This window comes from Cuculus canorus, chromosome 1 (assembly GCF_017976375.1).
Source record: "Cuculus canorus isolate bCucCan1 chromosome 1, bCucCan1.pri, whole genome shotgun sequence".
Classification (NCBI taxonomy): Eukaryota; Metazoa; Chordata; class Aves; order Cuculiformes; family Cuculidae; genus Cuculus; species Cuculus canorus.
The window spans coordinates 179,722,872-179,748,990 of record NC_071401.1 but is presented as its reverse complement, the minus strand read 5'-3'; the positions used below and the strand labels follow the sequence as shown (position 1 = coordinate 179,748,990).

General features: G+C 38.3%; 1 protein-coding gene across 4 annotated transcripts in view; it reads left to right on the top strand.

Annotated features, from left to right (window-relative positions):
* DOCK4 (dedicator of cytokinesis 4) overlaps nt 1-26,119 on the top strand; it is a 248,507-nt gene that overhangs the window by 102,977 nt on the left and 119,411 nt on the right. For all 4 annotated transcript variants that reach the window (XM_054056438.1, XM_054056437.1, XM_054056436.1 and 1 more), the window contains exons 9-12: nt 13,183-13,264; nt 13,865-13,925; nt 15,579-15,711; nt 17,140-17,228. In XM_054056438.1, the coding sequence (XP_053912413.1) occupies nt 13,183-13,264; nt 13,865-13,925; nt 15,579-15,711; nt 17,140-17,228 (365 nt within the window). The remainder of the gene's footprint in view (nt 1-13,182; nt 13,265-13,864; nt 13,926-15,578; nt 15,712-17,139; nt 17,229-26,119) is intronic.

Genomic DNA, 26,119 nt, shown 5'->3' with positions numbered 1-26,119 from the left:
CTGTTGCTGTTTATTAGGTGCTTTATAAATCTACTGTAATGTTTGATCATTTATAAGATTTATGAACTTTTTTATGGTTTTTCTCTTCCTAAGACATTATCACTGACTTCTGGTTTTAGAGTTGGAATATGAAGGTGCTTAGATTCCCAACATTTAGAGTACTGAAGAGTGTGGTGATGATTGCTTTGGGGAGATCTTCTCTTAGCAGCAAAAAAGTAAATGAAATTAACCTCTTTTCCTGCAGTTAGATAACACTTACAAAGCCAGTAGTATGAATTTCAAGATATTACACAGATAGTGGTTTTGTAGTGGCAGACTTTTTGAGAAATAAAAGACAACTGATCACAGTACATACTTTTCCCCCACATGTACTTACATCTTCTATTCAAGACAGCGGTTTATTGCAGCAGTGATGACCTTAGTGCAGCCAGAGGACCATTTACACTGGAGCTATAAGAACACCAATCCTTTAATCAAAAGTATATTGATTTTTTTTTATCAGATTCTTGAACAATCTCCCTTATCAGCTTTTAATAGAATCAGTTTAACAAGTTGCAAGGGACAAAGTAACAGCTTACTATTTTTCCAGACAATGTACATTATTCACTGAGACTGTTAACTTTTTCTTGCCACAAGAATGTTCTGCTGTTACAAAAACCAAACTGAATCAAAACCTCTAAAGAAAATACTTACTAGGTGACTATGTTAAAAAAAAATTAAACATCCCAATATTCTCCAAAATACCTGCCTTTCCAGTGTGGATGCTGTTAGGACTGTATTTATATTTATAGCACGTTGCTCTCCAGAGATCTTGCCTGTTTTTAAGAGAATTTTGAAAACACTTACAACACTGGGTCGTGTTATGGAAAAGGGAGTGGAGGATATTGAGTCTGCTGCCTACATTTGTTCCATTCAAACTGTGGACACTGTTCTTGGCATTGATGAATATGCATAAGAATGCTGCATCATCTACCCAAAGTCCCAGTTGTTTTGCTGACCTTTACATTTATGTAGAATTTATGCCTCTGTTATGCCAACATATTGCTGTAGAAATTCTTTTTCTTAGATCCACAATGTGCCACACAGTTATGGTGTAGAATTGTCTTTTCTAAACCATTTCCTTAATGTTCTAACCTTTTCCGTAAGCAGTGCTTTTAATAAAACAATTTCAAGGCAGCACTTCAGAAAGATGGAGTGCAGCAAAATTTTCTTTCATTGATATATACTTTGTGTCTGTGTCAATATGATATGAACTTCTTATCACAAATGATTGATGCCTCTGGCCCCATCTGTTTGAGCAGCAGAGATAAGTTGGCATGCTAATCCTCCTTTTCCTATCACCTTGAACAACCTTGTTTGTAACTATCATATTGCCCTCAAATGAGCACAGATTCTTAGGCAGCACAAAGAGGAGCAGGCTGTTTATGCAAGGGCAGTGAAAAGAAATTGCATTTTTATGTTGTGAGCTTTTGATTATATGCTTAATAGTTGTGTAAATTCCAGACTATATCAAAGAATAAGATTACTCTTCCTTTGTTGTACTCTCAACCTCACCTTTTTAGTGATATGCACACGCATCTTCAGTCTTTTAGTATCTTTCTTCTTTCACTTCTGCTTTTGCTTTAAGTCAGTTAAATTGTTTGCCGAAAGCTAAAATCCATATTTTGTTGGTCAAAATATTTACTACTTTGTGCTCTAATTTATTTTTTTATTTTTATTATTATTTAATTTTATTTTTTTTTAGAAAGAAGCCATAATGTCAGTTTTCCTTTAAGAAATGAGTATTTCACTTCCCCTTTATTCTATGAAAATCTCAAAGGATTTTGGTATAGTAAGAGAATGGTTAAAGGCCTTTCTTTGCAAGCTGTGTCAACGTCTTCAAACCTGAAATCTGCTCTATTTTAGCACAGCTCAAAGAACCCAGCTTTTAATTATCCCTATAACTAAAGCTTATGCAACTGACTGTTGTTAATTGTTAAGTCAGAACAACAGCAATAAAGGGCTTGGATATCTCTTGAATCAAGTTGATAATACATTTTCATTGCCCAGAAGACTTACTGAGAATCCAAGATGTCTTTCTTTGAAGGTATATCTGTGGCCTCTTTTGAGCAAGAGCTCAAAGATTCCATATTACTTATAGCATGTAAGTTAGTTACACTTGAGTTTCAGTGTCTGATGCTTCAGGCGTCAGCACTGTAAATGCAGGAGAATTGAATAGTTAAAGGCTTTGTTGTTTCTAAACAATAGAGCACAAGAGAGTTGAAGAGTATTTTTGTGAAGCTGCAGGGTGTGTACTCAGTGCAAGGCTATGGATGTTGTTAAAGTACAGGAGAAGAATCTGATATAGATGACCCTCTGGCTAATGAAGAATGTCACATGTTGTGAGGAACAGTTTGTCAATTATAGTCATTTGGAACCTCAAGCCAAGTAAAGACAAGTGATAATGTTGTAGCATGGCAGTTATTAACTCGCAGAGGTGAAAGATGGAGATGAATGTGTAAAGAACTCTGTTTCCAGGAAGACACAAATGACTCAGCTCGTTGTGCTGCCTTTATGTGTTACACGTAGGCATAAAATTGTGGAATGGTTGAGGTTGGAAGGGAGCTCCAGAAGTCATCTGGTTTGATTCCACTACAGCTGGGTGCCTAGGACCTTGTCCAGATAGCTTTTAAATGTCCCCAGATTTGGAGACTCTACAACCTCTCTGCGCAACCTGTGCCAGTGCTCAGACACCCTCACAGAAAAGAAATTGTTTCCTAATGCTCAGGGGGAACCTCCTGTGTTTCAGTTTGTGCCCATTGCCTCTGGTCCTGTCACTGAGCACCACTGAAAGAGCCTGACTTTGTCCTCTTTGCACCCTCCCTTCAGATATTTGTATTAATAAGGTCCTGTCTGAACCTTTTCCTCCCCTGGCTAAACACATCCAGCTTTCTCAATCTTTCCCTCCAGTCCCTTAATAGTCTTCATGGCCTTTCTTAGACTCTCTCCAGAATGTCAGTGTCTTTCTTATACTGGAGAGTCCAGAATGGGATACAGGACTCCAGGTGCGGCACAAACAGCACTGAGCGGAGAGGAGAAGGATCACCTTCCTTCACCTGCTGACAATACTTTGTCTAGTGCAGCCCTGGATACTCTTGGCCTCCGTTGCCACATGGGCACATTGCTGGCTAATGTTCTACTTGGAGTACACCACAGCCCCTTATTCATTTTCTGCCAGGCTGCTTTCCAGGTGGGTGGCCCCCAGCACATAGTGGTCCATGGGATTGTTCCTTCCCAGGGGTTGGACTTAGTGCTTCCCCTGGATGAACTTCAGGAGTGTCCTGTCAGCCCATTTGTCCAGCCTGTCAGGGTCCCTCTGGATGGGAGCAGGACCCTCTGGTGTATGAGCCGCCCCTGCCACTTTTGTATCATCAGCAAACTTGCTGAGGGTACACCTGCCCAATCATCCAGGTCATCGGTGAAGCTTCTGAACAGAACTTGGCCCATTATTGACCCTTGGATTACACCATTTGTTGCTGACCTCTAACAAGACTAATGAGGAACTTATAGGAGACAGTGTCAAAGCCCTTCTTGAAGTCCAGGTAGACACTGTCCACTGCTCTCCACTCACCTGCCAGGCTGATCATTTCATTGTTGAAGTTTATCAAGTTGGTCAAGAAGTTTCAGTTTAGAACCATCTGCTAATTAATTTCAATTTCTTTTATGTTTCTTTTAAAGGATGCTTATTGTGCAAGTATTTCATGCTAGAAATTGTAATTTGGACTTTTTTGTTGTTGTATACAATATGTGCATCTATTGTTCCTTCCCATGTTCTTTTGAGACCCTTGCTCCTTTATTTTATTCTAACATCTCACAGCCCAAAAAGCCAACTGTATCCTGGGCTGCCTCAAGAAAAGTGTGACCAGCAGGTTGACGGAGGTGATTCTCCCCCTCTACTCTGCTTGTGAGACATCACCTGGAGTACTCTGTTCGGTTCTGGAGTCTTCAGCACAGGAAGGACGTGGATCTGTTAGAGCAAATCCAGAGGAGGACCATGGAGATGATAAGAGGGCGGCAGCACCTCCCCTATGAGGACAGGCTGAGAGAGTTGGGGCTGTTCAGCCTGGAGAAGAGAAATCTCTAGAGAGCCCTTATGGCAGTCTTCCAGTACTTAAAGGGGGCCTACCGGAAAGCTGGGGAGAGGCTCTTTATTAGAGAGTGCAGTGATAGAGTGGTTTTAAGCTGGAAGAGGGCAGATATAGATTAGGTATTAGGAAGACATTTCTTACTGTGAGGGTGATGAGGCACTGGAGCAGGTTGTCCAGGGAAGTCGTGGATGCGCCATCCATGGAGATGTTCAAGGCTGGGTTGGGTGAGGCTTTGAGAAACCTCATCTAGATGTCAATGCCCATTGGAGGAGAGGTTGGAACTAGGTGATTTTTAAAGTCCTTTTCAACTTAAGCCATCCTATGATTCTATAATGAGAGAAGAAGAAAACTAGGTTTGGGAAATGGTTGGGAGGGCATTTTAAAACCAGATTTGGATATCATTTCAGATGATGCAATGTATTTCAAATATAGGAGCTGGAGTGATACAGAGGAAGAAGTTATATGTACGTGCCTACATGCATGCACGTTAGTTGATATTCAGATTTGCTGCTCCTGTATGTACAATATCTAATTTTTTGACATTTAAGTTTTGTGTTTCTGAATGTCACAGAAATTCAGAAGCTTAATTAATAAATAACACTGCATAAAGAGAGTTTCTACCATGTTGTTTCTACCATTATCTATGAGAAGTAATATCATTCTAGGAAAAAAAGTGTGTGTCTTTTTTTCCAGTTGTTTAAGGATATGTTTTAACTGTATCTCAGGCTAAGTTATCTGATCCCAGTAGCTGAGAATTTCTGAGAGGAGTGGAGACTGACTACAGAGGCTGAGTTTGGACTGGAAAATGTTGTAATTTTTCAGCAACGTAAGATTTTTGTAAAGAAAAAATATTTCATGAAAATGTGCTCAGTACAATGCCATGTCATACACAATCTAGGTGCTCTTTATAAGTTTTAATCTATCATTAGGTGATAGGCTACTCTGCCTTTTCCCCCTAAAAATACTACTTCTGTAATGTCTGCAAACCTCACTTCATTGATGCCATTCCTTGGAAATTATTACTTAGATACCTCCACATTATCCACAGATGCTTTTTGTCTTGAAGTTGTCTTGGATCCTGACTTTCTCCATGCAGATGTGCCTGCTACGGAGGGCAGGGATTTGAGCTAAAGGACCTAGCAGACTTCCTGGTAGAGGGAGGTACCCATGGAAACCAGAAGCACAGAACTGGCTCAGGGCTACTTCTCCTTTGTGGTATTTCCATGAAAGCATAATCTGCACTTTTAGTGAATCACAGTGTAGGATAGCTCAATGTTATTTTCAATTTCCTGTGCAGTGTGCACAAAAATATCTCATCCTACAGCGGATTACGCAAAATCAATGCGCATATATCTGTACCTCATAGATACAGGAGAGATTAAATGTCTTGGCTTTTCTGGCTAGTAGACTTTTTTAGGAGTCCTCCATTGTAGTTTAGTCACTTATTACTCTTTTTTGTTCCTCCTTAGAAACAGGAATAACCAAAACCAGCCTGGTTTTTTTTTACCTCGTGCTCATTCGGGAGGGTTGAAGCACCTTGAAGGAAATGTAAAGGTCACTTCAGCAAGAGAGCAGCCACTGCTCTGTTAATCCTTTACGCATTTGAAATAAAAATACTTCTTTAGATGGGTAACTTAGTATGGCCATTTGTCAATCTGGCTGCTAATTTTAAATTTTTTTTTAATGTGATCCTTTATATTGTGATGTATATATATATACACACAATATATAATCAGGCTTAGTTGTTTCATTATTTGCTTTGTTTATGACAAAACACTTGCTAATTTCTACTTGTGGACAAGAATGTATTTGTCATGATTGTAATTGGAGGTAACTATAGAGTTATAAAAAGCAGCTTAAAGGAGAAGCCTGAAGTTCTAGAAATTGGAAAACATTCCCTTCAGAAAATGTACCTCATTTTTTCCAATTACTCATTATAAGCAGAAAGATTCCTCTGTGCAGGGATATAGTCAGTCAGCCTTCTCTTGGCAGGAGTGGTGAAGTAGTAAAAGTCTTAGGTCTTCTCTTATGCTTGGATCCTAGACAGGGAGAAATTCTGGAGTAGTAGTCATCAGAGGAGATTAGCTAAAAAGTCTTTTTGGTCCCAGTCAGGCTGGAAATGTGAAGCACGTGCAAGTAAATAATACTTTTTCTTTGAGAATACTGACTTGAACTGCCTGCTGTGGAGTTCCTCCACATCAGAAGTAAGAACACTAAAGTGCCTTCCCAGTCAGTCACTGTGCCTATTAATCACATTTTCGTTTGTTGTTTTACAAAGCAAAACAGTGAAAGTGAAGTAAAAGACACTCACTGCAACTAATAGCCTGACTTATAATACTCAACATAGAATAATCAAACATTAGAACTTACGGTTCTTACTTGCCTTGCAATGTGTGGGGCTTCTATTTATTTATTTATTTTTACTCTTTCCCTGGTTTTGATCCTGAAAACTCTGTTCTGGATTTAGAAACTCTTCACAGGAATCAATGAGAAATCAGTGGTTTGGTGTCTTACAAAGTTTTCTATGGGGCTATCCTTTTTCTCCCTTGTACCTATTAATATTTAATTTCTTTTTTTTTTTAGCTTTCAGCTATCAGTAGCAAAACTGTATTTTATTTATCCCTTGCAAGTGAGTAATTTTTTTGGTAACTCAGTTTTACATACTTGTCAACAGCAATAGTATGAGCAGATATAGTTTAGGTAGCAGAATCAAATGTACGTGAAAGGAATGTTTGGCACAGCTGCATCCTCCTGCCAAATGTTTTGGCCTTGTATAAGTTTCTGTTATAAATGTCTTTTCTACAGGTTTATATTACCCTTCATTGTCAGGTGATCAAAAGGCTTCATCCTGACCTTAAGAGCTTCTAGATGTTTTAATAATTATTACATATCATTCTTTTAATTTGACTTTGTGCAATGCTTTGTAATTTGCTGTCATTAGTTAGACATTTTCGATAAAATGCTCTTAAAATACTGACCATTCTTGAATTACAAGCATTTTACTTCAGGGTAGTGTTCCAAGTATTTTTTTGAGGAGCTGGCATTTCAGCAAGCCTATTTGCATTGGCCTGACTGCCCAGACCGTCCTATTCAGCAGTTGTATGGGAGTTGCTGGATGTGAATTTGCAGGAAAATAACTACATTTATGGATAAGTAAAATGAGGTAGAAATGGTAGGAATGAGTTTCTAAAAAAGGCGTGGGTGTACTCTAACAAGAAAACACTTTGAAATAGGTTGGTTTTTTTTTGTATGTGGAGGCAGAGCCTGTTTTTTGTATTTTTCATATGCCCTCAAATCAACAAGTACAAATGTGCTGTTCCCAGATGTGAAAATGTGTTAGAAATCAGTTGTATTTCATGATATAGCCTAGTTCCTCTCATGAATAATTGTATTCAGTTGAACAATTGTACCTACCTGGTTTATATGGATCTTTGATCTGACTTTGTGTAGATAGATGCTTTTTAAAGCAGACAAACTAACTCAAGCAGAAGGAACCTGTGGTATCAATTAGGTGTCTCATACTCGCTAACAAATAGCTCTCTTACTCTTTGCATTGTAACAGTTAAAAAGTAATGTGAGAAATAATTGTTTTTAATTGCAATGATAAAAGCACAAGAGATGACCTATCTTGTAGCTGGTGGAACTTCACAGAATCAAAGAATCACTAGGTTGGAAAAGACCTCCAGTATCATCAGTCCAACTTAAATTAGTTACGTCCAGAAACGAGTGCAGTGTTAGAATAACTGTATGTGCACCAGCTATGGTGTATTTGTGACAGATTGAGGTAGTGTTGAGATATATTCCACACTAGTGACATTCTGGTAGTTTGACAGATCGCCTATTGAGAACATGTTGCAGTTGCACTGGTGATGGTCAAAAGGCATCTCAGGGCTGGCACAAAAGAGTGCAAGCTTGCCGTTTGTAAGCACCAAAATGGTGATAAATATGTAGAAGCCCAGATACTGATTTTCTTAAATGCTTTTGTTTCCCTTTGCTTTTACCAGTTCCTCCTGCTGTCTTCAAATTCAATTTCCATCTTTGGAGAAAGATACACTAAATCTGCTTGTTTCCATGTTGTTACCTCAGTCAGTGACTAGGATAATAATCAGGACTGCAATTCAGCTTAAAGGATCTGTAGGTCTGTGCACTGATAATGCTATGCTTGCAAAATGTTTATCCATGGTGGCAGACTAAGCTCAGTGTTACTGAGAGCTGTAGCTTCTGGTGTATGTTGTTTCTTTAGTTTAGCTGATAGATTCCAGTGTGCTGTTTTTTAAAACTGTATTGCCATCCTTTGGCCTCTGGTACCTCATAAAAACTAATCAAATTACCGTTTCCTGAGTAACTTGCTACTCTTTTTAAGAAATGTGTAAAGCTACCTCTTGGTTAAAATACAGTTGCAAATATAAAAAATAATATAGAGTGTGTTCATAAAAACTAATTTCTTAAGACTATCTTCAGTTGATAGAGATAGAAGATGAGAGCAGGAGCCTACTATAACTACATGTATCTGTTTTTTCCCCACCCATTTCCCCTTCCATCTCCCTTTCTTCTTTCCTTTTCCTTTTTTATTCATTAACTGTACAGCTAACCAAGGGAAACTGGGCTCCAAATAACACAAAGCTGGCATTTGAAAATGTTTTTCTTCTCCTTTCTGCGTATCGTCAGCATGACTATGAGACATGAAGATATAACTTTGATATAACATCATAGTATGATTTTGTTTAATTTATTTTTGTTAGTGTTAATGCTTTGATCTTTATCTGGAATTGGCCAAGATCTACCCATTATTTTTTTTCCTTCCCCCTTTGCTCACAGCTATTTATTTTACGATTAGAAATTTAGGTATGGTCTTCCTAAGTGCATTACAGAGTTAAAATACAGAGGCTGATTTACCCTGGAACAACTTGTTTTGCTAAGTCATGTTAGTACATTTATCATTCAGTTATCCTCTGATTAAGAATGTCCTTTTAAGGTTTTATTATCTTTACTTCAGTAACATATGACATGCTATATGACATTTCTCTGTATTTCATGACTAAGTATGAGGGTAAGATTTTGTCTCTGATTTTCGTTTTATGAAGTCAATGGTCGTTTAGCTGTAAATGATGTCTAATCAGATTCAAGTTCTTAATGAATATACAGTAATGGTTGTTATGGGTTGTGATACACTTGAGCTAGTGAATTATATGGCGGTCTCTTATTGTCTCTTATTTGCTTTAGAAATCACCATAACCTATATTTAAGTAGAGAGCATTTATAAAGATGTCTGAAAGTAAAGCTATACCAAAAGCTATGACTATTTGATGACATAGCTTTACCACAAGAATATGCCATGTACTGTAAATCTGACTGTTTTTTGATAGTGTGTTTATAAATCACAGAGCAAGCAATCTGTCTAGACTGGTAACATGTGACTGGTAACATTTTCCTGGTAATACTAAGGAAATAGGGGTCACTTATGAAAATAGAACAGTTTGTGGCCATGCTTCTTTTAAATGCCTGCCTTAAGCCTGCAGATTTAGAACACACTGTTACTTTGCTAATGCAGGGGAAGTTACAGTACAAAAATCCCTTGTTGACCTTCTTAAATTAATCTGTCCAGCATTAGTTATTTCCTTATTTTCAGTAGGAAGACAGCGGGGTTTAAGTGTGTACAGCATGTTTAAGTGGTGAGATTGGTGCTCAGAAAAAAAAAATCATTGCAGTCTAAACTAGAATCAAATTGTCTTAATATAAAGGAAAGGTATTTCTGCTCTGGGGTACTGCTGTGGGTATCTGCTGTATATATGCACGTGTAATTGACTGCTGAGGAAGCTTCTGTGCAATAGGCTACTAGCCCTTGGCTTAAGTCTCTGGAATTTTTGCTGCTGTTTGAAGCCAAGCTTTCAGAGCTTGGGAATTTTGTCTTTATTTTGTTTTAGGAAAACTGTTTCCTTTCCTCAACCATTTTCTAACCTGTCTCTATAGAAATCCTTTGAAATGGTATTTAAATGCACATGCTCTCTGTATTTAGATATAAATGCCATTTTTTTCCTCTAATCTTACCAGTCTAACTGCTTGCATTTGCTCCCTGGTAATGTTCAAAGACAGCCGTTTCAATCTGAGCTGTAACTGGTACTGTGATATATTTCAGGCACAAAGGGGTGTCAAAGCACCGAAAAAAGAATTTTTTTTTGCATTGTTTGTTGTTTTCAGTTTCCTTTTTTCATTGCCACTGGGTCCTATGCTTCAGTCAAACAACATTTCAAATTCAAATGAGGAAATTAGATCTGCATAACCATTACATGTCTGTTGCAATCAGTGCATTTCTTTGTGGCATGACAGAAGTCCTTGGCTTTTAATTGTGTTCCGAGTCATAATCTTATGGTCTGTGAGTATAAGCAGAGCTTTTGTATCGTAGTGGATAGTGAGTAGAAAGATTTCAAAAGAAGTGCCTTTGTTTCTGCAGAATGTAAGCTTCAATAAATATGGAATACACGCCCAGTTAAATTATGTACCAGTTCATAACTAAACTATGGAGATAGCTTATCCACAGTTTTTTGTTGAATGGTATTTTTATTTGAACCAACATGTCCAGTGGTTGCTTTAAAGACAAAAAATGTAATGAAATGTGGTGTATATGTATGTATTACTTTCAAATAGTTCTAAAATCCGAAGATAAGGTGGTGAAATTCAGCATCACCTTGTACTGGCTAAATTTGTATTGAAGCATACCAATGCACTGCAGGCTTCAATGCACAGAAGCTGTATTGTTACTGCTGGAACAGAGACTTTTTATTCAGTTTTGCATTGTGGCCAACATAATGGGGCCCTAAAGCTTTAGCTGCTTTGGTAATATAAATAATAATTCTTTCTCACTGTACAATAACTTTGCGTGAGACCTAGAAACAAAGCTCTGCGCTTTTTTTTACTGTATTTTCCAGTATTGCAAATGAGCTAAATCTAAATGAAAGGGTGGAATTATTTTGAAAACCATTTTCAAATCAACAGCAAAATCCCAACTTGTTTCTCTGTAAAAATATACTCACATAAACAGTCTTTAAAACTCAGTTTTAAAGTTTCCATGGTGACCTAAGCTGCAAAAGTTAGCTGTATCATAAAACAGGAATGTTTCTGAGAAAACAGCATTTTCATGCACTTTGAGGTATTTGAGTTCTACTCTGCTATTCTTAGGTTCTGCCTTTTATGCTGTCTGATAAAAAAGCCCCATAGCTGAGGATTGCACAAATGTTTTCAAATAATCACAATGAAAAAGTCTCTGTTTGTAGGTTCAGCCTGGATAGCTGGCACATAAAAAAATAAAGCATTCTCCAGACTTAGCCGTTAAGAAATGTGCTTTTGAGTGTAACAGCATCTTATAGACTGTATCAACAAGAGCATAGACGGTTGCTTAAGGAACTGATCATCCCCTGCTCAACATTAGTTAGGCCATGCCAGTTTTGGGTCCTCCAGTACAAGACCAATATTAATGAACTGAAAAAAGTTCAGCGGAAGGTCTCACGTTGGTTGCAGTCAGGAGTTTCTGCCCTAGGAGGCAGTGGGCTTGTTGGGGCTGGAGAAGAAGCAATTTCGAGGGGAGCTAGGTCACCTGCCTGTACCTACAAGGAGATCAGTAGCATCAGTGGTGTGTGGTGGAATAATGATAGAGAAGGGGTATAAATTGAAACAAGAGAAAGTCCATCTGCTTGTAAAGAAAAAAATTTGGACAGTCAAGCATGAATGGGTTTTCCGGAGTGGTTCTGTGGTCTCCGTAACTGAAGTTTTTCAAGACCTGACTGGATAAAGCTCTGAGCACACTAATCTAACCTTATAGTTGACCCTGCGTTCAGCAGCAAGTTGGACTTAGAGGCCTTCTGAGGTCCCTTTCAATGTGAATGACTCTGATTCTGCGAATGATCGATGCAGATTTTCTACAAGGCAAATGCTGGTGCAATAAAGATGTAATTAGTCTCTATTGAATTGGATCTTATCCAGCATATTCCTAGTGATTTTCCAGTTGAATTTTGTAAAGCTGTGGATGGAATAGAGCAGTGGTAAACCACATTTAGCGTCAGGGATAAGCAAAAGAGGTAGATACAGCTGAGAAACAAACCTAGTTGCACTTCGGAAATTTTGTTTCTAATCTGAGCATTACAGGGCATCCAGACTCAGATGTCTGGCCAACTGGGGCTGACGGTGAGAGGATGACGAGAAACTGAAGTCTTTGTTCTTCTCTTCTTGCACATCTCTCTGCAGAAATATGATTGCTAAATTCCCCATGAGGCTGTATCTTGGAGAAAATTATCTGAAGCATGGAAAGTTTGGGTTTTCATAAACTTCCCATGTATGAATTGAGAAATCTGATCAGAGGTTATCCATAATGGACCTGCTATGAAAGAGAAATATTTCAAAAAGTAATTTCTCAAACACTTTTCTCAAAGTGTTATGCCCTCTTCTATTCTGAAATCAAAATTCTCTGCATCTCCCTAGTAGTGGTATTAATATGTATATCTGCTGCAGAATTTAACAGCTCACAGCGGATTGCAAAACAGAATTCCAAAAATGAAATTTATCCTGTTGGAACTTCAAAGACTCTTGCAAGACTGATCAAACCAGCATACTCTAGTGAGAGATTTTGATAGTGTTAAGTAGGAAAAATAAAAAGACCCCAAGGATCATGTTCCTCTCTATGAAAAAGAATACTGGTTGAATACAAGCATGGCAGTGCTGACATTTGTTTAGCAAGAATCAATACCAACATACTACAGAGTTCTAGGCTGAATAGGTTTTATTGCTTGTGTTTCTCTGTGTACTAGGACATATAATATCATTCTTCTAATTGATGTCTTCTATTTTGTATTGAATTTTTAGTAATTTTATTAGATGGTTAAGTAAATCAACAAACACCCTTAACAACTCTCTCCTTTTTTTTTATTGATTTGGTTGAAAGTTTTAGAAAGAAATTATTTCGTTCTTTCATATCTTGGGGAAAGTTGCATCTGGAAATAAGATCAAAATGAGATCCACTTTCCTGTAGTGTTGTTCAAGAAGTCTGTCATTTGCTTTCTTGCAGTGAAAGATTTTTTTTGAGGCTGAATAGAAATGGTTTGCCAAAATGTCCGGAAAAACCTGAAAGACACTGCTCTCTTTTTGTGGTGAGTTCTTCCTATTCTCAATCTTTGTTGTGCTGGGTATTGAAAATAAAAAAGTTAGATTAAATTGTTGTTCTGTGTTGACTCAGGACTGCTCCCTGAGCTTTTACATTGTCGTAAACATCAGCTTTAAAGGGTTGCTGAACTCCCAAGTTTAATGTTTTCTGGCAATATGTGGACACTCATCTGAACTCCCATGTGGACATATGTACCAGTCTTTCTGTCTCCAACAAGGACCAGTTAGTTTTCCTACTTGTGCATTTCACTCCAAAATGATTCTTTGTGCAGCACTCTCTGTGCTTACAGAGTATTAGGAATTGCACAAATGCATCGCTGCTGTTTGAGGCGCACGGTGAGTCTTTTCTGTCCTCCCACTGATTTTGGTGCATTACAGCATATTCTAGCCCGTGATAGTCTAGGACACTGTCTTCAAGTGCATGACTGCCAATTTAAAATATTTGAGGGATAATTTGTTAATACTGTATAAATGAACTCATTGTTCATTTATCACTTTCACTGGCAATGAAAGCAGTGTGTAAAGATCTCTTTAAATGTCACATTTTAATCAGAAGTCAGAGATAATGAAGTTCTGATCTTGTGCAGGATTTGGGCAGCAGCGAACTCAGGAAGGACATCTATATCACTGTGCACATTATCCGAATAGGTAGGTATAATCATCTGCGACTAGGAATCTTACATTTGTTAGGCATATGACAGTAAATAAAAGAAAACTGCTTGGGGTAGCTTCGGGATTTGTTAGATTGGTTAGATCTTTCAGTATATTTTTTGAAAAGAAAAATGCCTGGGTTTTGATGGAAAACTTTCTTTGGGTTTCTGAACATCGTGTGTTATTTTTTTCAAGTGTGCTGCTAACTGAGTTTGGATGCAGGATATTTTGCTACTATCACAAAACTAAACAAAATGCAAGTGGCAAATGTGAACTGCATTAAGATGATGGAGCTGTCATTGGGAGTCCATGAGTGTTCTGAGAAGAGTAATTTCAAGCATCTCTTGTTCATAGAAAAGCTGTACTGATATGAAACAATAAGCTTTGGGTCTGCTTCTGACCTCCTAGTTATTTTGTTTTCTTTGTAAACTGTCTCTGTAGTTGCATCACTGCAGCACTAAATATAACATTTCTTCCTATTTTTGAAAGGTATTTTGCATTGAAATACAGTTGCTCTAACTTGTACTGAGTTCGCAAGCAACCTCTTACAAAGTAATCGTTATTTTACAACTTTGAGGAATAATTTTTTCTTGCGTTCTCATGAACAAAATACTGTGTTTTGTTTTTATTGTTAAGGATTGGGGAAAAGTATGGTAAATATTTGGCAAGAATAAATACTTTAAAGAAGAATAAGGAGTAGAATTTTTCCTCTTGTATAGTTTTCAAATATATTCTCTGTCAAGTGTATAAATGAACCACTGAAATACTAAAAAGTTCAAATAAGATTTATATGCTACATAGTGTTAAAATGAACAATTACTCTTTTAGCTGCTGTGAGGCACAGGAATATTTGAAGGAAGCATTGCCGTGGAGTGGCTGCAACCATAGGCTTTTCTTGTCAGAAATTAAGACTTGGTGGGAAAGATGCATAGCTGCCAGCGCACAATTGAATTAAATGGTTAGAAAAAGGACAGTCTCAAATGCCAGGAACACAGCAAGAAGATTGATCAAGTGCATTTAAATCAAATAGAAAAGGCTAGGAAAAATATTTTGTTTCAAATCCATTCTCCTTGACTGCCTTCTTTCTTTCCTTATCATAAATTGTTCTGCCATTTGTCATGTTTCTTCCCTGCATTTCATCTCTACTTGATTTTTCTGCAGCTGGTCAGTTCCCCCCTTACTACCCAGCTGCCTGTTTGTAATCACAGGAAGTGATTACTAAATTGTAATAGTTCAATCACAACACCTCTTATATAAATCACGAGTAGCAACAACCACAGTAAAATAATTCTTACTGGACAGCAAATGTTGAACACTCTGTCATGTCTTAACTCTAAATTTAATTTGGTAGTCTCATGAGTGGGCTGTCACTGGGTACCAGAAAGTGGTGTTTATTGAGTGGAGGTCATGAGAGGATGAGCAGTACCTCTGGTCTGACACCTTTCAAGATCACCACATATTTATGGACTTCCTATACCATTTGTTACCCCTATGTAGTATAAAGATGGACCAGATTCACAATGAGTACACTTGGCATCATCTACTCAGACCTGTCACTATACTGAGCTGGATTGCTCTCTGCCTCCCTTCTGTGGTTTTAAGACAGACAGTTTCATGGATTATGCATCAAATATGTATTTTGTTTGGCAGGACGAATGGGAGCTGGAGAAAAGAAAAATGCCTGCAATGTACAATATAGACGGCCTTTTGGCTGTGCAGTCCTCAGTATTGCAGATTTGTTGGCAGGAGATTCAAAGGATGACCTCGTCTTAAAAGTATACATGTAAGGAACATTTTTTTCTTAATTTTTAAAAGTATTTTAGAGTCACTTTGCATCACAAGCAGTGATGATAAATGCAGTGTGAGTAAAATAGCTGTAGCTCCTTTATGTTCCAAAAAATTATAGTACCTAATTTCTCTCTTTTTTTGGTTACAGTTTCAAAATTTTGGCTAGTTCTACAGATGCCTTTATGAAGCGTGATAATATTAAAGATAAAAGCTTACATCCTTTTAGATCTTTGTGTGTGTTTTAGAATTTTTCACGTCCTTGCAAGAGCTTCTGGAGCTCTGTTTTTATGACAACATGAAGTGCTTTTAGGACTTGTTTAAACATCTGCTGCTTGGACAGTGCTTTATAGAAAAAAAGCAGGCAGAATATCTTTTTGTGAAATGAAGCAATTAGATAATGGGGATAAAAACCGTATAAAAGGCAGTGGTGGAGAATGAAAAATCAGAAGTAAATTTTAAAATGAGGGGTTGATTAGTGGATTTTGGCTGGTAGTAATTGGAAGAAAGTTCAAATTCCTAGTTATAGCAGCACAGTGCATGTAATTTCTTGCTAATCTTGGACACAATAGTAAGAACCACTTTGTGGAGTGGTTTGTTCTGAGTATGTAAACCTGGGGCACACGTTGTCATGTACATGAAGAAGTTCTGGCCTTCCCAGGGCTTGCATCCTAATTGTGAAGGCAGCCTTTCTCCTCTCCTATGTACTCCTCTGTGCTGAATTAGGGCTTCTGGAATCAGTGTGGCAGAATAGCAGTTTGAACACAGTGTGACAGTGGACAAGTGGGCTGGCTCTTATGTAGACTCTTAGGACATTAAAGACAAATAAATGTTCATAGTTGCTTAAAAAATGGTTAATTGGTCTGCCTATTCTATTCTACTTTTTTTTTTTTAATGCTAACTCCAATCTAAACCATGAAAAGTGATCATTAGAACATGTTCAATTTTCCTTTATGGAAATACAGCTATTTTCTAGCTGTACACTGAAATTTAAGTTGCTCTTTTAGTGACTCCTGAAGATCACATCATATTTTAAAGAACTTTGAAGTGTACAGCTCAGGTTTTTCTGTCTGCTAAGACCAGCTCCGAGTTCTACGTCTTCTCTTGAGTGCCACAAGATAGATTTCTGTGTGGTTTAGAACTGGTAGATCTGTGGGGATAATGAACTTGGTCATGGCTGAACTCCTGGGTATAATTGTTCGTATCTTTCTCCCACTCTTTGCCACACGAAACATGGTGCCTTTCTTAAACGGTAAGAGCGATCTCACTCTTTCCATCAAAACAGACAGTTTCATGGGACTTTATTAGGTCATGTCATGTTATTAGTTTTGTGAACAAAAGGGAATTTATTTAGAGATACGTGGTGAAGCCAATCTAAAAAACTTGTGTTCCTGTTTAAGACTTAAGAGATCTACCATTTTTCTAGGTGCAACACGGAGAGTGACTGGTATCAAATACATGAAAATATCATTAAAAAGCTGAATGCGCGTTACAACTTGACAGGCTCCAATGCAGGTAAGTAAATTGTCACCTTTCTTTTCACATACTTAGGGTTTTCTTAGTTTTTTCAAGTGAAGTGGCTCTGTTTTAGAAGGACTGATGTCTTTGGAAAAAAATATTTCTTCACATAGAGAAAAATACTTGTGTTAGGTGAAAATGTATGACATTGCTGTTCATGTGCACCTTTAGAAAGAAAAAGTCACTGAATTTTCTTTGAGGAGCTGTGTAATTTTATTCTGTGCTGAGGAGCTACAGTTTGCTGTGAAGCTCTTCGCACGTGAGGCTGGTCAAATTATCCATGTTTCTTGACATTTCTGCTTCACGTTTTCATCAGGAATATAAAATTTCCCATTGACATTGTATATTAAATGAACTTTAAAAAAAAAAAGAGAACTGTAAACTTAGAAGTACGCTCTGCATTCCTACTGGCCAGTTGAGCAACATGCAGTTGATCATAGAAGCATAGAAGGGTTTGGGTTGAAAGGTGCCTTTAAAGGTCATCTAGTTCAGCCCCTCTGAAATGAACAGGGGCATTTTCTACCACATTGGGCTGCTCGAAGCCCCATCCAACCTGACCTGAAATGTCCCAGAGATCAGGCATCTAGCACCAGTGTTTCACCACACTCATTGTAAAAAAATTCTTCCTTATATCTAGTCTGAATCTACCATCCTTTAGTTTATAATGATTACCCCTTGTCCTGTTGCTACAGGCCCTGCCAAAATATTTGTCCGTCTTTCTTATAGGCCCCCTTTAAGTACTAGGAGGCCACAATAAGATCTCCAGCAGCCTTCTCTTTTGCAGGCTGAACAACTCCAACTCTCTCAGCCTTTCTATCCCTCTGATCATTTCTGTGTCCCTCCTCTGGACCCGCTCCAACAGGTTGATGTTTTTTATGTGTTGAGGGCTCCAGATCTAGACGTAGTACTCCAGGTGAGGTCTCACCAGAATAGAGTAGAGGGGCAAAATCATCTCCCTCAACCTGCTGGCCATGATGTTTTTAATGCAACCAAGGATACATTTGGCTTTCTGGACTGTTAGTGCACATTGATGTCCAGTTTAAAATCCACCTGCACCCCCCCTGACTTTTTCTGCAGGGCTACTCTCAATCCCTTCATCCCCCAGCCTGTATTAGTAGCAGGAGTTGCCCACTCAGCTTGGTGTTGTCTGAAAACTTGCAGAGGATACAATTGAATCCACAATACCATTGATGAAGATATTAAATAGTACTGGTCAGAGTACAGACCCCTGGGGGCACCATTTGGTACTGCCATTGAGCTGTTACCCACTACTCTTTGGATGGGACCATCCAACCAATTCCTGATCCACTGAACAGTCCACTTGTCAAATCCATATCTTTCCAATTTAGAGATAAGAATGTCAAAGGGAACCATGTCATAGGCCTTACAGAAGTCCAGATGGATGACATCAGTAGTTCTTCCGTTGTTCACTGATGTAGCTGCTCCGTCATAGAAGACCACTAGGTTGGTCAGGCAGGACTTGCCCTTGGTGTAGCCGTGCTGGCTGTCTCGAATCACCTCCCTGTCCTCCATGTGCCTTACATAACTTCCAGGAAGATCTGTCCCATGATCTTCCTAGGCATAGAGGTGAGGCTGACAGGTCGGTAGTTCCCAGGGTCCTCCGTTCTACCGTTTTTAAAAATTGGATGCAATATTTTCCTTTTTCCAGTCACTAAAGACTCAACCTGACTGCCATGTCTTTTCATTGTTTTGGAGAGTGACTTGGTAACTACATCAGCCAATTTCCTTAGGACCCTGGGTTGCATCTTGTCTGACCCCATAGACTTACGTGTGTGTAGGTTACTCACGTGGCCACAAATCTGATGTTCTCTTAGGGTGGGAGAGACTTTACTTTCCCAGTCCCCATCTTACAGTCCGTCCACTCAAGAGTTGAGGGAAGAGAGGTTTCTAGTAAAGACTGAGGCAAAAAAGTTCTTGAGTACCTCGGCTGCCGTCTCTTCTGTTTTCACCAGTTTACCAATTGTATTCATCAAAGGGTACGTGCTTTCTTTAATCCTTTTTTCAGGCTGCCATAAGTGTAGAAGCTCTTCTTACTATTCTTTGCACTCTTTGCCAAGTTCAGCTCCAGCTGTACCTTGGCCTTCCTGACCCCATCCCTACACAACCAGGCAGCATCCCTGTAAGTCTTCCTAGGATACCTCTCCCTTCTTCCACTGTTTGTGCATTTACTTCTTGCCCTTTGGTTTGACCAGCACATCTTTACTCAGCTATGCTGCTCTCTTGCCTTCCTTTCCTGATTTCTTACACCTGAGGACTGGGAGCTCTTGTGCTTTGTGGAAAATGTCATTAAAGATCTTCCAGCTCTGTTCTATTTCCTTATCCCTGAGGGCGGTTTTGCAGGGGTTCCTATTGAATAAGTCCTTGAACAGCTGGAATTTTGCTTTCCTAAAATTCTGGATCCTGTTTTCACTCTTTGCCTGACCCATCTCTCTCAGGACTGTGAACTCCACTAGCGCCTGATCACTGCAGCCCAGGCTACTCCCAGTCTCGATGTCACCAATTATCTCCCGTGTTGGTGACCAACAGATCCAGTACTATATCCCCTCTGGAAGGGCTGTCTATTACCTGGCTTAAGAAATTGTGCTCAATACAGTCCAGGAGTTTCTTGGATTGCCTGCAGCTCACTGCAGTACTTTTCCAGTAGATGTCAGGGTGGTTGCAGTCCCCCAGCAGACTGAGAGCCTGTGAGCACAATGCCTTCTGTAGCTGAAGTAAGAAGACTTCATCAGTAGACCGCTTTGATTAGGTGGCCTGTAGTAGATACCAACCACAAGGTTCCATTTGCTGCCTTGGTCTTTTTTTTTCTTAATCTATAATCTTTCAGCTATAAGCTTTCAACTTGCTTGCGTCTGTTCTTCAGGGACAGCTCTTCACACTCTATCCAGTTCTCGATGTGGAAGACAATGCTTCTGCCTCTCCTTCCTCACCTGTCCTTTCTGAACAGCCTGTAGATACTGATATCCATACTGCAGTCGTGGGATTTGTCCCACCAAGTTTCAATTTGATATTTAAGAAGTTACCAATAGTTCCCCATAGTCACCTATTTATCACTGCAACTGTCATCAAATAAATTTGCACGTGAGACTGAAGAAATGGGAGATAACTGGCCTGTGTTATTGTGAGATGGTGATTTGACTGATAGGGGATGTTGGATTTGCATTTTGTTAGTTTTGGGTTTTTTTCAGTATCAACTTGTTAACTTTTTCTGAATGCTGTCGTCCAGAGATGCAGTCAAACTTGAAACGAAATCTGAAATAGAAGCTTATGAGTCTGTTGTCCTTGTATTCAGATATAGTTTTGTCTCTGTGAAACATTAATTAGTTGAAACATGACTATAGAGAAATCTTATATGAAATCATTTTCCATATTGCACTGTGGTTGCGATCCCTTTCATGTGGTAGAATTCATGCTCTTTTAACTTGATTTCAAGTCTAACAGTCATCTTGAAATTGTATGTTTAACATACAATTGTGGATAACTGAGAAGTGCATTAAAACTCATTTTACTTATCAAGACAGAAGTTACATGTTTAACCATTAGTAGTCCTGTTATTTTCTTATATAGAATCTATCTACATATGTATATGTATTTAAGGTTTAGAATGTCATGCATACTATTGAACAATAAATATAAAAATCATGTGGTGAAAATACAAGACCACATTGCTACGTATGGTATTGGGTTTCTTAAACACGTTAACCATATTCATAAAGAACAGTCATTGTACAATACCTGCTTAGTCTTTGATACATCACTTATCCTATTACATTCTCTTGAAACAGAAGTTCTCAGTTAAATTCCCAGTTGTCCTAGGAGACATTGGATAAATTTGAGTAGTCTTAATTATGTGAATAGTCAACATGAAAGGCATGTGGGACATGAATTTTTTTCCAGGTTACAGGGGGCTGGAAATTAAAACTAGCAAATTGAAAATTGGTTTGATTTTGAAAAGTGTTTTCAGAGGAGAGGAGGCAGAGAGAAGACCAGCACAGGACTTGATGATCTTGGTGGTCTTTTCCAGTCGTTATGGTTCTATGTGAAGGTTGAGAGAGAAAGAAGTGAGCGGTAATGCTGCTTTGAGTACTGAGCAACTAAAACCTAAACCATGAGAGGTTATTTAGAGTGCACATGCGGATTTTGTTCCTCTGTGACTGCTTCACAGCCTGAAAAAGCACTTGCAAGGCTTTAGCAATATGTTCAGATACTTCTGCTGACACCTCATGGGAAGTTATTGTTGTTACACTGGTTTGTATTTTTCCTTTGCTGCTGTTTTCTGTAATAGCATTGAATAGTATAGAATTAGGTTCTGAAGCCTTGTTAGCCATGTCTGCCACCATATAGTTGTTAAAAAATGAGGAAGTATTGCATTGCGGGAGATGCCTTTTCTCTCCCTTGGCACTGTTGGTAGGTATGAGTCAAATAAAGGAAAACTTTAATTTTTTGTTTTTATCACACTTGTCATTTTCAGGTCACACTGAAAAGACTGAACAAGGGAAACAGAGTAAGCAAACAAAGGCAAAAGTGCTTCAGACTATTGCCTATCCTCTAGGCCTTTTTTCCCCTCTCGAGATTCTGTCCTGTATGGTTTCTTTCAGCTCAGGAGATTTTCATACAAATTCCTTAGTTTCCACTAAGTGGTCCCACTTAAAAAAAAAAAAAATCTGTTTCTCTGTGGCAAGCTGGAAGGGAACTCAAAATGTACTTTCAATATCTTGCATTGCCAGACTGTAGCATTTGTATTTAGCATTCAAGCCCCCGACCCCCCGCAAAAGTACTTTTTCTACTTCAAATGGTAAGTACAGAATCCTATTGCATCATGTTCTCAGCTTGTGTCTAAAAAAGGGTCAAATAAAGGCAAATTATTTGAACTTCATAATACAGCCCAGAAAGGAGCAGGGGACAAATGTTCATCCCCTTTTCTCTTCTCATTGGATGCAGGAATGGAAGGACTTAATCTTATGGATATGGTAGCATCATTAGCTGGAGTGTGAACTTGAATGTGTTTTCTGCATGAATTCCAGTATAACAGAGAGACTAGAGCAGGTAGTGGATCAAATTCCAGTTCACCACTAGTCTTTGCAGCTGGTGTCAGGTATCAGCTTACTGGAAAACACCTGTTTGCCTAGGGTAGAAGATCAAACCATTAATGCAAAAGCCATTTGCCTTTAGTAGTCTTGTTATTTCTTTCATTGAGTTCATAATATATGTAGGCTAAGTACCATTAGATCTAGATGATATCCTAGTTATTAAACAAACTAGGTTTCAGTAATACCTGGCGTGGAGCTGGCTATAAAAATATATTTTTATAATATTTTTTTTTAGAATTAGGAGCTAGCCACATGTTTTAAAATGCAAAAATCTCTGAGAAAAATAATTATTCCTACATAGCGATCACACCTAATTACTTCAGTCGTACAGGGAAAATAACGCCATTCTGTTTCTGTAGCACCAGAGATCAGTGAAAAGTATACTATAGATATAGGAAACACTGGCTGGTTTACCTCAAACCATATAAAATAATCCTTCATCCTCTTACAGTATATTTTAGCTAGTCATACTTAGCCATAGTCATTGCTTTCATATTGAAGCTTGGGATTCTGTCAGATGTTAAAATCTCTTTGTAGGATAAGCAGCGTGGGTCATAGTTGCAGATCTTATTCTTTCAGTGTGACAGGGAAACTATACCCTGGACCTTTCTTGGGACTACAATAAACAGCATTGGATGTGAGCTGCTTTTCTGTTTATTAAAGCAGGCACTAATGCACAAAGTGCCTTGTAAATTGTTATTGATCATATAATAGCTGCTTCATTTGCTCACAGAATTACTGTGCCATGAATGAACCTGTTGATATTAAAAATGGTTTGAAGTGCATTTTAGGACAAGGGGCAGAGAACAAGGCCAGATCTGGTTGTCATTAAGGACAGTTTTATACAGAAATAAAAAACCTAAAAATCAGAGAATGCAACTCCAATTGCACATATTTATGCAGAGTCATGAATTTTTTTCCTTCTGATTTTTAGAATGAATTTATCATGTGTGACTTTATATTATTGCCTATAGCATTACCTTTTTCTTTTCTCCCTTCCAGTTCTTTACACTTTCAAAAGCTGAAATGTAATTATTTTTAATAGACCACGTGATGAGGGGAGGAATGTCTAGTGATTGGAGTAGTTATTTGCGTCTGGTGTTTGGATCAGTCCTTTGGACTTTACACATAAAGTGTTCTTGTCCACAAAAACTACCTGCTTAAAACTATGAGCAAGTTACACAATTAAACAGTGATGGTTCTTACTGTAATCCCTTCTTAAATGCCATTGCTATCATCAAAGTACTTCCTTAGGCACAAGATTTTCCTGTTGGCATCTAATGCTAACGTAGTTTTCATTTCCACCACTGGTTGAATTTGAGAACAGGTGTGTAGCTGGGCACCTGGGACACTTGTGCCATCAGGGGATATGGGTGAGCAAGATTTCTCTTGCAGAGCAAGTTAAAAGAAAAAAAAGGCTGAAAAAAAATACTGGAGATGATTGCTGTGACTCTTGTGCTCGTGCTATGTCAGGGAATATATAAATATTCACTGGGTTTACTGTAGAAATTCTTTATTACAGTGTTGGAGACGTTTTTCAAAGACAGAAAAATGTCTTGGTTTAGAGCCTGGTTTTGAAAAGGATTTTCTGTCTGTCTCACATGTCCCAGATGAGCACACTAATCACTTGGCTTCTCAGACTTCCCTGCAGCAACTAGTCAACTTCGTATATAATCAGAAAATATTCATTATACCACGGGGAAAGTGAAAATGGCTCAGAAGCCTGCCAAGTAGCGCGTAATTTTTCTAAGTGTGATCTGTATTCATGTCTTCTTAGCAAATCCTTTAGAGCAGAGATTTAAACCTTGGTCTCATGCTACCTGTGAATATTCTCCCCAGTGGACTTATCTTATAGAAAGCATATATTAAAACTGGTGAAAAATGCACTACAACTTTGTCTTTCATTGCCTTCCTTTGAGAATAAAGACTGGATTACTTAGTTATTAGGGGATGTAAGACATTCGGTTTTGCTCCTCTTTTTGCTTTAGGTTCCTAATATGCTTATATGTAAACTCCCATGTACATGCTGATTTAAATTCCCTTATAACAAGTCTTGAAAAGCTGCATGTGTCTGGTGCAGTAGTCCTTAAAAGCTGAGACAAGGATGCACGTGCTTTTCAATTGTTACTGCAAAGGAGATGAAACTCCTTTCGGATCCTATAGAGATTAAATTACTGGTTTAAGAAATTATAAACATATTTACCTGCTTTGTAGCTTTGGATTCTCATGCGGATTCCACGAAAATAACAAATATAGGGGGAAAGTCTTTCCTGTGCCATTATATTGGAATGCTCTGATGCACTAGACAAGAGTAATGTAACCTAATTGAATGTTTAATGAATGCAGTGTGGTGTATTCTGTGGTAGCAGTGCAAACCTACATTGCAACTTCCCCAGCAAGTGTTAATTATGCATTATCTTTAATTGATAGGAGGTCCTTAAGCTTTAAAGGAAACACATTCAAAATTATGCAATTTCTCTTGCCATGAGAATGGTTGAGCATGACTTCTTCTTTTTATGTATATATATATAGATGATGGCAGTGTTAATTTTTTAAGGGTTGCATAAGGGGTCAAAATACAGCTCTTGAAAAATCTACATAAGTAATATTGCCTTGCGTGCAGTGTAGGTCATTCAGAAATTAGTATATTATATCTAGTAGTTATCAGGAACGTGAATTTTTAAATAAGATGGAGAAAGGACGTGAATACAGAGACTGGTAAGACAAATTCAGGTTGTGATTTGATATGTAAAAGATTTTTAAGTCTGTTAGCCACAAACTGTCTATTTCTTTCTTTAAGAGAGAAAGATGCATGAGTAGTTTTTTCAAATGAATACTTAAATGTCTGGAATAAATGCAAACCTGCTTCTATGTACCTGTGCGAAAATCTGCAGGCAGAGTCTTCCAAAGTGATGCTGCGTAACAAAAGGAGACTGGTAAATAAATGGGCAACTGCATAATGCCTTGATTGAAGCATGGAGGACCACTCAAAGCCCATATTGTTGACAGATGTTTGCCAAGAATCACATCATGAGGAAGGACCAGCTGTCATCTTAGCTGTCATCTTAGGGGGGAAATATATTAATTGAATTTTACAGTAGGTATTAATTAGATTAAACTGTTAGATTGGATGGATCTTCAGGAGTTTATGTGGTCCAACACCAGTTCCAAAAGGTGCCAATTTTAGACTGAGATCTAACTTTTTTGAAGTTCAGTGAGGTTGCTCATTCAGAGGCAAATTTAACTACACAGTTATCATTTTCATTCAGCGAGACCACAGTAAGTTTCATAAAGCAAACATCCTTGTTTTTAGTCAACTATTGTTACCTCATATGTGTTCTATTTTATTTCCCCACTGCATGTGTCAGTCTATTAATTCTCAGACTAGCACAGTGATCGTGTGAGACTCAGAGAAGGCATGAGGTAGACCAGCCCAATGCATGAACTCATCTGACCAGATGCAAGTTCTGAGACAAATATTGCTGTGAAGGGAGTGCGATAGAAACAGTGGTATGTGCTTTGCAGCAGTGTATGTCTCCCTGCACCGAGGTACCTGCATTCAACAGCCTCTTGGCACTGTTCTGCATGGGTACTGTCAAACACTGAGAAATTAAAAAACAGATGGAAAAACATATACTTTGGCTGTTTCATCTCCTGTTTCACAAAGAGTAAAGTTTGGCTTATAATTCCTTCCTTTGGAGGGGAAAGCTTGTTAAGCCTCATTCTTTACCTTGCAGTGGAGAAACTGCAGAAGACTCCATAAAGTCATATAACTGAGGA